General features: G+C 28.4%; 1 protein-coding gene across 2 annotated transcripts in view; it reads left to right on the forward strand.

Moving 5' to 3' along the window:
- YME1L (ATP-dependent zinc metalloprotease YME1L) overlaps positions 1-12,121 on the forward strand; it is a 61,157-nt gene that overhangs the window by 13,224 nt on the left and 35,812 nt on the right. The window contains exons 5-6 of one of the 2 annotated variants that reach the window (XM_075368133.1): positions 1,137-1,214; positions 5,859-6,044. In XM_075368133.1, the coding sequence (XP_075224248.1) occupies positions 1,137-1,214; positions 5,859-6,044 (264 nt within the window). The remainder of the gene's footprint in view (positions 1-1,136; positions 1,215-5,858; positions 6,045-12,121) is intronic. The other variant, XM_075368134.1, reaches the window with a different exon arrangement.

Below are 12,121 nucleotides of genomic sequence, written 5' to 3' on the forward strand. Positions count from 1 at the left end.
TCACAGAAATCTCAAAATTTCTGAAAGTCCAACTTCATACTTTGTAATTAGTCATAAAAATTTGATTACTGAGACTTGCTACTACACCTTTAGCTCAACTACCTTTGGTGATCTGAAGTGGATTGACCACCCAAACTAGTTTGATACCAGCAATGTGATGGTAGTAGACTTGGAAGGATTCCATTGGATTTTATAAATCCATATAGTTTTTTCTTGTCATAAAATGGAAACTATTAAAGAATATTTGTATGCATTGTTAAGTTCTCTTTTTCTATGTTGAGGTTGTTTCTTTCTTTTTCCTGTTTAGCCTCTGGTAACTACCGTTTAGATAATACTTCAGAGGATGTTATGTATGAGTGGTGTAAATGAATTGTAGTCTTGTACATTCTCAGTTCGACCATTCCTGAGATGTGTGGTTAATTAAAACCCAACCACCAAAGAACACCGGTATCCACGATCTAGTATTCAAATCCGTGTAAAAATAGTTGGCTTTACTAGGACTTGTACGCTGGAACTCTCAACTTCCAAATCAGCTGATTTTTATTTAATTCAGTTTGTACATTTTTCTTTAAAGAGAATATATTTTGAGCTGTGGTCTGTTCTCATTATGATGTCTTATTCTTTATTGTAAAAGAATTTTGTATTTAATAATGTGTTGTAGTTTAAAATGTAGTATATTACATTTATGTAATGTCTACACCCTGCTCTTTTGTGGATTTTTACTTCAGTCGATTTTTCTTTTAAAATTCTAGCGATATATAACACTTTGTATTTATATAATTTTTTCAGTGTTGCAGAGCATTCAGATTGATTTTTACTTTCACAAAGTTACAAAATTCCTTCTGCATGTGTGTCGTACCTTTTATAGTTTAAGTATTGAGACCTTCTTAGTCTCTTTTCTCCTTTTTTTTCAGGAATTTTTTGATTTTATTATTTATTTTGTCACGTAATGAATTTCATTACAAATATTTTAACACCATTCACTCCTTTTCCATATTTCCTTGAGATTTGTTAATAAATCCTTCTTATATTAATGGTTCTAATTTTTCTTGAAGTTTAGTAAATGTATTTTATTATATTACTGAGATGTTTAAATAAGAAGAATCATAAATTAAAATCATAAATTAACCTTCCAGGGCTCATCAAACTTTATGCCTCTGAACCCAATGAAACTTTATCAAGGAAAGGACTGAAGACAGTTAAATGTAAAAAAAGTAAGTCGTAATTTAGTTGAAAAAATGAGAAATATGTTGTTTTCAATTACAATAAAACCTTGATTTTTTTCATTTATCTATATTTTATTTGTTTAATACATTCCATCTTTCTCAAAATATTTCTTTCATTAGTAATTATTCTCTGTGTGTGGATGTGAAATTTAGGTTTATCAGTACAGTATATTTCTTTCATTAGTAATTATTTACTGTATGTGGAATGTGGATGTGAAATCTAAATTTATCAATACAGATTTATCAATACTTTTGTGGTAGAAGTTAAAGACCAATGTATTCTATGCCTAAAGAGTCCTCAATAATCTATTCCACTCTTAAAAATTCCGATTGTGTACAAATAGTGCAATAGTATTCTGGCTCCCATTTTTGACAAAAAGCTATATTTTGTTTTATGCATGTAAAATCTTAATATGGTCAGATCGAAATGAGTGGAAATAGTAAAATGTAGTGGAAAAAGAATTGCTATATTTTGTAGTGTATGAAAAATGCCATGCTTGACCATAATTTGAACCTGGGACTTCCAGATGAAAGGCTAAGATGCTACCATTCCACCACAGAGATGAGCAGATTTATAAAATAATCACCAGTAGAAACAGAAAAAAGTTTATATAGGAATATAAATACAAAAAGGAAATAACTTTAAAAAATATTAATTGACAGATGAATGGTATTTACAGACAGTATAAAACAAATATCTTTGACAGTATTAACAGATTATTCACCACCATGAATTGAAGGTTCCGGTAGTTTTAAACCAAGTTTATGCTATGTAATGGGATTGCCTAAAGCAACAATTTTTTTTTTGTATTTCTGTCCTAAAAACATTGATAAAAATGTTCATTTTGTAGTATTTCAGTACTATTTATTAATTAACTTTTTCCCCGTTTATTTACCTAATTTCTTCTTTACATTGTTTTTCACTCTCTACTGTTGATTATTATAACAATTGAAAGTCATCTATTTCAATAGATAATGATTATTAACCACAATTTTGTAATGATTATATTTTGTAATGATTTTTAACCACAATTTTGTTTGCCAATTTATTTCAGTAATTGTTTAGCATAGTTCTTTATCTGACAATGTTTGTTTATACATTCATTACAACTATGTTGCTTGATGTTTAAAAAAACAAGTTGGAGAAACCTTATAATCAACAAATTATTTTTTAAGTAGATAGGTTAATTTTATTATCATTATTTTTAATAAAATATGATGGTAGGATTTATGCAGTTTATTCATGTTTTAATAATTGCAATTGGTTTAAGTGTGAATACTGTAATCAAAAATATTTGAATAAATAAATACCTTTAGGTTATTACAAACAAAAATTTCTTTGAAATCATAAAAAGATGTTTATTGTTAGTATTAAGTTCACAGTTTACGATAGCTGTCAAACAATACTTTATAGATGAAAAAAAAATGAACAAAGAAACAGTATTTGTAATACATACGATCATCTTTCATCTCTCACTTTTCAATAATATGATCCACTTTCTACTTTCACAGGAATTTTGAAATGCTGCTGCTGTGTATCAGAAATGTTGCTTTTTAATACAAAATAATAAAAAAAAAACTGTTAAATTATAATTTAAAAGTTTAGAAATCTTTTGGAAGATAGAAATCCATATTTTAAGTATTAGAAGTGCTGTAAAAAGGAAGGCTTTGTAAAAAATGTACAGGTTTTCTTTTTGAAAAATATATAATTTGCAGCATCTATATCCAGAATGTTATCAGTAATTTCAACTAGTATAAATAAAAACTGATTTCAATTTTTTATTTAAAAACTGTGTTTATAATGTTATTTAATTTCTAGTTTTTGCTTGTAACTTTAAAATTATAATTTAAAAAACTAAGCCAACCACAAATACTAAACCAATGCACAAACACAGTGCAGTGTGTAAAGAAAGAAAGTTTTTATTTCTCTGCAATCTTAAATTCCTTTCTTTTTTTTTAATAAAATATTTCTAGTTTTATATATGCAATCCTTTATAAAGGGACTTTTTTACAAAAAAAATTACTTTATGTTTGGCAGTTAATTGATTAAAATTTTGGGTATCATTAATCTTGAGTCATTTAAACTATAAGAACTTTTTTTCTCCATTTAATGGTTAGACTATGTAGCCTGTTTCAACACCTATTTTTTCAAAGTCTTCCTGTATCTCTTTTTCCATCTTTGTTTATATTTTAGAAATTTAGCTGGCAGGTATTATGATTTGCAGAATGAATATTGTAATCCAAAAAGCTACTAGTTAAATTTGATACATTTAAAATATTTATTTCTTGGAAATCATGAGATTTTTTTAATATTATTAGTTAGTAATGTGTTCATAATTTAAAAAAAACCTAGAAAGTTCCTTTAAAAAATATACTCACAATTAAAAACAACCTAAAAAATGTGTAAATTAATTGTGTGCCACCATCGTTCACAAATACCAGTTTAAATACTTTTTTCTATTGTAATGTTTTTTTTAGTAATCTGTCATTTTATTATTATTTGTTAAGTTTAAAATTATAATTATTATTGTAAATTGTTAAAACTCAAGGTATTAAAAATAGTTTAATAATTTTTTTTCTTTTAGCTATCTAATCTTTATTTTAAAAAGATATGAACGTTGTGTATGTGTTCTTACAAAATTAATGTGTCATTGTTCTTATTTAAATAATGTGTAAAATTATCTGTACAGTTTATAATTTTAATTTACTGTAGACTGTAATTATAATATATTATCAGTAACAGTAAAAATATATAACTGGAGGAATGATGTACATCTGATAATGTAATGTAGTAAACTACATTTAAAAAATTAAAAGACCTTAATTTCCCATGTCTAAAAATATTAAATTATTTACAACTCAGAAGCCACATTATTGATTTTTTTTTTTTTTTTTTAATTTTTTCAAGTGCTCTTGTAAAAGAAGAAAATTAAATTATCTTTTCCATTTACTCGACAACAAGATAAAGACGCCTCAAACTGACTTGGCATTAATAACATGTAGCGGGCAATATCATATCTTTTCTCAAATACTGTTTATCATAATATAGACTCCCCTTTTGAAGCAAATAGTTTAGTTAATTATAATTTTTTTAAATATTAATTATTAGGAGTAATTATTTTGCTATTGTGTACTATAATTAAAAGTATGTATTAATTTCCTATGGTTGTTTTATTTTGGCCTTTGTGTTTACAGTACTTTAATCATTTAGATGAAAAGATTGAAGTTTTTTTTTGTTTTGGTATTTGACTTAAAGGTATTTTTTTTATTTGTTACTTATGTTTTACATGAGGTTTGACTTTTGATTAATTTTACAACATTAAAAATATGTTAACTCTGCTAGAAGCTGTTATCATTATTTAATCAGGTAAAATAATGATAAAAATTAATAATAAAAAAATGGGATATCTTCTTTACATGAGTAATTGGTAAATTACTGCAATTTAATTAGGCAATATATAAAGATTGAAGAAAAGAGTTCTGGCTATCTTTGGTATAACATGTAATTTAATTAACAAAGAAAAATAAATTCATGGGGCTTGAAGTGCTTCTATTGATTATCTCATTTACGTTTTGTTATTAATAAATAAGCTATACAGCTTATTCTATTTTTAAGATTTATGTCACCACATTGCTATTTATTAACATAATTTCTGCTTATCACCTTATAGTTTATATTTCAGCTTATTAGCATTACTATATACAATACAAATATTACTGTTTATAATATGACTCATTTAAAAAAAAGGAGCTGTTTTGATTCTGTGAAAGTATGAAGTACACTGAAGAAATATTCTAACAATTATGTTATGTACATGGTGTAATAATTTTAATTAACAAATGGTTGGAAAAGTAGTTTAAGAAAAGAATTTCCATTAAAAGTGATAGGAATCTTGGCTGAACATTAAAGAGTAGTTGCTGAATGGTAGAAATTTAGGCTGTCTATTAAAAAATAATAAAATGTTTAAAACTTTGTAGTTATAAATGTGAAACAGTTTTACTCTATTCTGTATTATTTACCATAATTTGTACTTCCTTTGTGCATACAAAATTTAAACTCTCAATAACAATGTAGAAAAATAAATTTTAATGCAACATAAAATGTAGAAAATTTTATATTATTTTTTTCTATCTATCAGTTCATAAGATAATTATTAGACAAGCACATTCTCTTTGATTATGCGTAATATATTTTCATTATGTATTTTGTTTTTTCTCTCAAATGTAATCAGATGTTAGAAGTCCCCCTCTCCTATAATTTTTAAAAAAATTTTATTATAATTTAATAATGATAAGATCCATTGTAGATGCTATTATATATGTAGAGTAATCCAGTATTATAACACATAAATTTCATTGATGTGCTATTCCGCATTATATAAACTGCTATTTGTATATCTTTCTTTTCTCTCACTTATTTAGGGAATGGACCTCATTCCCTCAAAACATGAAAGATAAATACTCAGTTTTTTTGGTAAACTATAAATTTGGTAAAGCAAAAGAAGGTTTCGTTAATTGTCAGTAATTGAAGCCAAAGTTTTAGGATAATAGAAAATAATTTTTAAAACTTCTATTAACACTTTAATATTCCATGATTTTTGTTTTAAGTGGTTTGTTTTAATATATTTTCAGGTATACTGGAGGCTGATAATTTAACAACAGAAGAACAGCAGAGGGTTAGAGTAGCATTTGCTGAAGGTTATTTGGCTGGGCAGTCCATTAAATCAACTGAACCGGCCAAAAGCACGCGTTGGCTTAAAATCCTCCAACAGTTTATTGGCAATATTCTTTTTATTGCTGTAATTGTTATGTTAATGGGTATGTGGTTAAATAATTTTTTTCATTTTTTAGTTATTTCTAATCATTTACAGTTATAAAACATAATTATGACTATCCAAACATTGGGTTCAGTGGTGATAATTCATTTAAGTTGTAAAGTTGCAGACCTTAAACATTATGCATAAAATATATAATTGTCTATTCATTTATTCATATTTAATTGCAACAAATTGAAAAAAATTGCTATTTTTAAATATTTGATGAGTTTTAAAAATTCAAGTATATTGTTGATATAATACACATATTTCAGTTTGAGAAAAGTAGAAGGTAGGTTTTATTAGGAAAGCTAAAATGCAATTCATTAAATATAAAAAGTATGTTAATATTGTGCATGAGAACCTTTCATTAACTCACTTATTCTCAGGTGGATGTTTTTAAACAAATTAACTTTTGAATATATACACCAGCTCTTTTTTGATTATATATCCTGCTTATAACAAGCCACATAACTTGACTGGTGCAGACAAGTGTGTGATACTAGCTATATTTTTACCTATTTGTAGTAGCCTATTTATATGTTTACCTATTTGTATAATAATAAGGTTCTTATGCTTGGCCTTATTCATTGGTTTTAAAAATTAAAGATGTTTTGATTCAGAGGATTACTTTATTGGTAATTTAACCTTCAATCATGTATCTCGTTATTTTACTTCCAGCGAAATATTACTCCTTTCATCTGTCTGGTGTTTAGTATTGTGAGTTACTATTCAAACCCATGACATTTTGAATTTTCTCTGGCTAGTTTTATTGCAATTTAACACATATGCAATGGAGCTTTAAGCTTCTTTCTTCTGCATTGTTTATTCCAGTTCTAAATCTAGTAACTTAAACTGAATATGTAATCTCTATACAATGTTACACCACTTTGTTCTCATGATTGTTACTTGTGGTTTTTGTTTTGGTCTTCCTCATCATTATATAATAATAACTTTCCTTACTTACTATATCTATTTTGACTTTCAGTTCATTGTTTTACAATTTACGTAATTAGTACAATACACTTTTATCTATACACAATGCTTTCACAAAAAGACCATCTTGAGTTGACATATTTTGAATTTTTCATATTTCAGTATTATTTATAATAATAAATATTTTTTTAAATAATTAATATATTAAAATATTTAATAAAAATGACGAAGGATGGGAAGAGACAGATTGATGGAAAAAACTATTAAAAGTATGTTCTGAATGGAAGCGTAGAAAGCAGGAGAAGAATTGTTGTGTTGGTCATTGTTTGAATGATCTGTGAATACTGAATAAGTAAGTAAGCAAGGAAAAAACACATCTTGTTTTATATTTATATATATGCCGTCATTCATCAGATACTTTTAATTGGTCTTCCTTCCACTCATTTCCATATGTAAGGTTATCTTGATGTTTGACCTATCTTTTACTTTTGTTATAAGCTATGACTTATTTTCTGCTTTTTCAACTAGCTGTGTGACCTATATTTTGCATTTACCACAAGAGCATTTGGATAATTTTTTTGCATTTGGATCTTTCAGATGTGTACTATCTCAATAATAATTTGCAGTCTATTATATATATAGTTCCTTTAGCCTGTTTATTCTTTTCTCCTTTCCTATGTATTTCATATTTTATGAGTCCAACAGATATTTCTATTTTTTCAATTATTCATTTCTATATTCTTTTCATTATCTCAGCTCAGCTTTTGTACTTCTGTTTCTTCTCGTGACTTGAATCAATTCAGACTACTGGAATTATAAAGCTTTTGTTTAAAGCCTTAGTTATTTAACTGTTCTAAGCAGCACACAGCTTTGTTACTGACATATTCCTCTTACCAACTGCCTTGCACCATCACCTTTTACCTTCAAAACACATCAAGATCATCTGATTTTTTTTTTATGTTATTTTCAAGCTTTATTTATATCTCTTTTAAGAAGATCCTTGTTCTACAGCCTAGTGGGTATTAGAATCAGGCATCTGTTTTATATTTTGAACTTAATTGTACTTTTAATTTGTTTCTATAAGTCACTTAGGCAGATCTCCTCAACAGCTGTTCCTACTGGAGATAAAATTCACACTTAATAAATATCTTTAGAGACTCTCACTACTATTTTGCTACTCCAAATTTTCATTACTCCTAATAATAAAAACGTTTTTTACTATTATTTAAGATATAAAATTTAATACAACAATGTATACTAATTGTTTTAAATTTGAAAAACTCTTAAGTTGTTATTTGTCATTGATAAAAATCATTTCCAAGTTATAGACTGTTAACAAAGCCTTAAATATTGTCATTCCTAGATACCACCACCACCACATTCTAGTTTTTACAGATTCCATAAACGCCCTAAAAGAGTTGGGAGATTAATATCCAAGGCACTCTATGACTCAAAAATCCATATGGCTGTTGCAATGCTTCACCGTCGCAGCATAGCGTTTGAGATTCTATTGGATCCCAAGCTGTATAGGAATTTCAGGTAATGATTGTGTAAATGAGTCTGCTAAAGAAGTCTGTACTAGACTGCCTTTTGCAAAGTGCACTGCTGCCACTGATTTTTAAAATTTTATATAAAGAGTATTACGTATTGATTGGCAAAGTGACTGGAACGCTATTATTGACAGTAAAGTTTGTTGGGTTAAAGGCATTTTGTTGCCACATAGTATTTCCAACAGAAGTAATAATTGGTTGGAAGTTATAATTTGTTATTTATAGATAGGATATGTCAAAGTGATCTGTGGTTATTTGATGTCTTATAGCAATCCTCCCACATGAGTGAGGTGTGATTGTTGCTTAAACTTCACCATATTCTTGTCATTTTATATACTACACAACATAATGTTAAAGATTTAAATCTCTGTGGTATTCGTGATATCTTGAAAGATGATAAAAAAACATTATTATGGTATTGTCACTTTTTTGTATATTTTTTGACTACTCCATAAAATTTAATTTTGCATGTTCATTATTGTTTAGTTACAATGTTATAATTTTTATTTTTTAGTTTATGTAGTGACTAAAGGTGTATTACCAAATTATACTGTTCATTATTGGTAATTGTTACATTTTAATTTTGATTGTATAAGAAGCCCTTCACACACCTTGTAAATTTGTTGTGCTTCTAATAATTATAGGCTTTTACACCAATATAATATGTAATATTCAGTCTGCAGTCTGATCTGTGATAAGTTTTGTTAGTCACTCCTTTCTTTTTTTATTTTTGTCATTAATATTTTTCTAGTTAGTATTAATGATTTTGTCAGATGATGATAACCTAATGAAATATTTTTCAAAAGAAAAAGTTGTGTATGATATTTCTTGATTATGTGATAATAATCTATTTCATCTGTGATAATGATATGATATTCATTTAGGTCAGTTTTTTTAGTTTCCAGTATATTTCAGTCTCTTATTTCATTTTTAATATGTTTGTAAATATCCCCATCTGTTACATGCTAATGAAATATATAATATAAAGTAATTTTTCTCTTTGCTTTCATATAAAGTTAATATTTTTTTTTTTTTTTTTGTCTTCAGTCATTTGACTGGTTTGATGCAGCTCCCAAGATTCCCTATCTAGAGCTAGTCGTTTCATTTCAGTATACCCTCTACATCCTACATCCCCAACAATTTGTTTTACATACTCCAAACGTGGCCTGCCTACACAATTTTTCCCTTCTACCTGTCCTTCCAATATTAAAGCGACTATTCCAGGATGCCTTAGTATGTGGCCTATAAGTCTGTCTCTTCTTTTAGCTATATTTTTCCAAATGCTACTTTCTTCACCTATTTGCCGCAATACCTCTTCATTTGTCACTTTATCCACCCATCTGATTTTTAACATTCTCCTATAGCACCACATTTCAAAAGCTTCTAATCTTTTTTTCTCAGAAACTCCGATTGTCCAAGATTCACTTCCATATAAAGCGACACTCCAAACATACACTTTCAAAAATCTTTTCCTGACATTTAAATTCATTTTTGATGTAAACAAATTATATTTCTTACTGAAGGCTCGTTTAGCTCGTTATGCTACTCGGCATTTTATATCGCTCCTGCTTCGTCCATCTTTAGTAATTTTACTTCCCAAATAACAAAATTCTTCTACCTCCATAATCTTTTCTCCTCCTATTTTCACATTCAGTGGTCCATCTTTGTTATTTCTACTACATTTCATTACTTTTGTTTTGTTCTTGTTTATTTTCATGCGATAGTTTTTGCGTAGGACTTCATCTATACCGTTCATTGTTTCTTCTAAATCCTTTTTACTCTCGGCTAGAATTACTATATCATCAGCAAATCGTAGCATCTTTATCTTTTCACCTTGTACTGTTACTCCGAATCTAAATTGTTCTTTAACCTCATTAACTGCTAGTTCCATGTAAAGATTAAAAAGTAACGGCGATAGGGAACATCCTTGTCGGACTCCCTTTCTTATTAGGGCTTCTTTCTTATGTTCTTCAATTGTTATTGTTGCTGTTTGGTTCCTGTACATGTTAGCAATTGTTCTTCTATCTCTGTATTTGAACCCTAATTTTTTTAAAATGCTGAACATTTTATTCCAGTCTACGTTATCGAAAGCCTTTTCTAGGTCTATAAACGCCAAGTATGTTGGTTTGTTTTTCTTTAATCTTCCTTCTACTATTAATCTGAGGCCTAAAATTGCTTCCCTTGTCCCTATACTTTTCCTGAAACCAAATTGGTCTTCTCCTAACACTTCTTCCACTCTCCTCTCAATTCTTCTGTATAAAATTCTAGTTAAGATTTTTGATGCATGACTAGTTAAACTAATTGTTCTGTATTCTTCACATTTATCTGCCCCTGCTTTCTTTGGTATCATAACTATAACACTTTTTTTGAAGTCTGATGGAAATTCCCCATTTTCATAAATATTACACACCAGTTTGTATAATCTATCAATCGCTTCCTCACCTGCACTGCGCAGTAGTTCTACAGGTATTCCGTCTATTCCAGGAGCTTTTCTGCCATTTAAATCTTTTAATGCTCTCTTAAATTCAGATCTCAGTATTGTTTCTCCCATTTCATCCTCCTCAACTTCCTCTTCTTCCTCTATAACACCATTTTCTAATTCATTTCCTCCGTATAACTCTTCAATATATTCCACCCATCTATCGACTTTACCTTTCGTATTATATATTGGTGTACCATCTTTGTTTAACACATTATTAGATTTTAATTTAATTCCCCCAAAATTTTCCTTAACTTTCCTGTATGCTCCGTCTATTTTACCAATGTTCATTTCTCTTTCCACTTCTGAACACTTTTCTTTAATCCACTCTTCTTTCGCCAGTTTGCACTTCCTGTTTATAGCATTTCTTAATTGCCGATAGTTCCTTTTACTTTCTTCATCACTAGCATTCTTATATTTTCTACGTTCATCCATCAGCTGCAATATATCGTCTGAAACCCAAGGTTTTCTACCAGTTCTCTTTATTCTGCCTAAGTTTGCTTCTGCTGATTTAAGAATTTCCTTTTTAACATTCTCCCATTCTTCTTCTACATTTTCTACCTTATCTTTTTTACTCAGACCTCTTGCGATGTCCTCCTCAAAAATCTTCTTTACCTCCTCTTCCTCAAGCTTCTCTAAATTCCACCGATTCATCTGACATCTTTTCTTCAGGTTTTTAAACCCCAATCTACATTTCATTATCACCAAATTATGGTCGCTATCAATGTCTGCTCCAGGGTAAGTTTTGCAGTCAACGAGTTGATTTCTAAATCTTTGCTTAACCATGATATAATCTATCTGATACCTTGCAGTATCGCCTGGCTTTTTCCAAGTGTATATTCTTCTATTATGATTTTTAAATTGGGTGTTGGCAATTACTAAATTATACTTCGTGCAAAACTCTATAAGTCGGTCCCCTCTTTCATTCCTTTTGCCCAGCCCGTATTCACCCACTATATTTCCTTCCTTGCCTTCTCCAATGCTTGCATTCCAATCTCCAACTATTATTAAATTTTCATCTCCTTGTACGTGTTTAATTGCTTCATCAATCTCTTCGTATACACACTCTACCTCATCATCATCATGGGCGCTTGTAGGCATATAGATGTTAACAAT

Source organism: Lycorma delicatula, chromosome 6, assembly GCF_047948215.1.
Source record: "Lycorma delicatula isolate Av1 chromosome 6, ASM4794821v1, whole genome shotgun sequence".
NCBI classification, from domain to species: domain Eukaryota; kingdom Metazoa; phylum Arthropoda; class Insecta; order Hemiptera; family Fulgoridae; genus Lycorma; species Lycorma delicatula.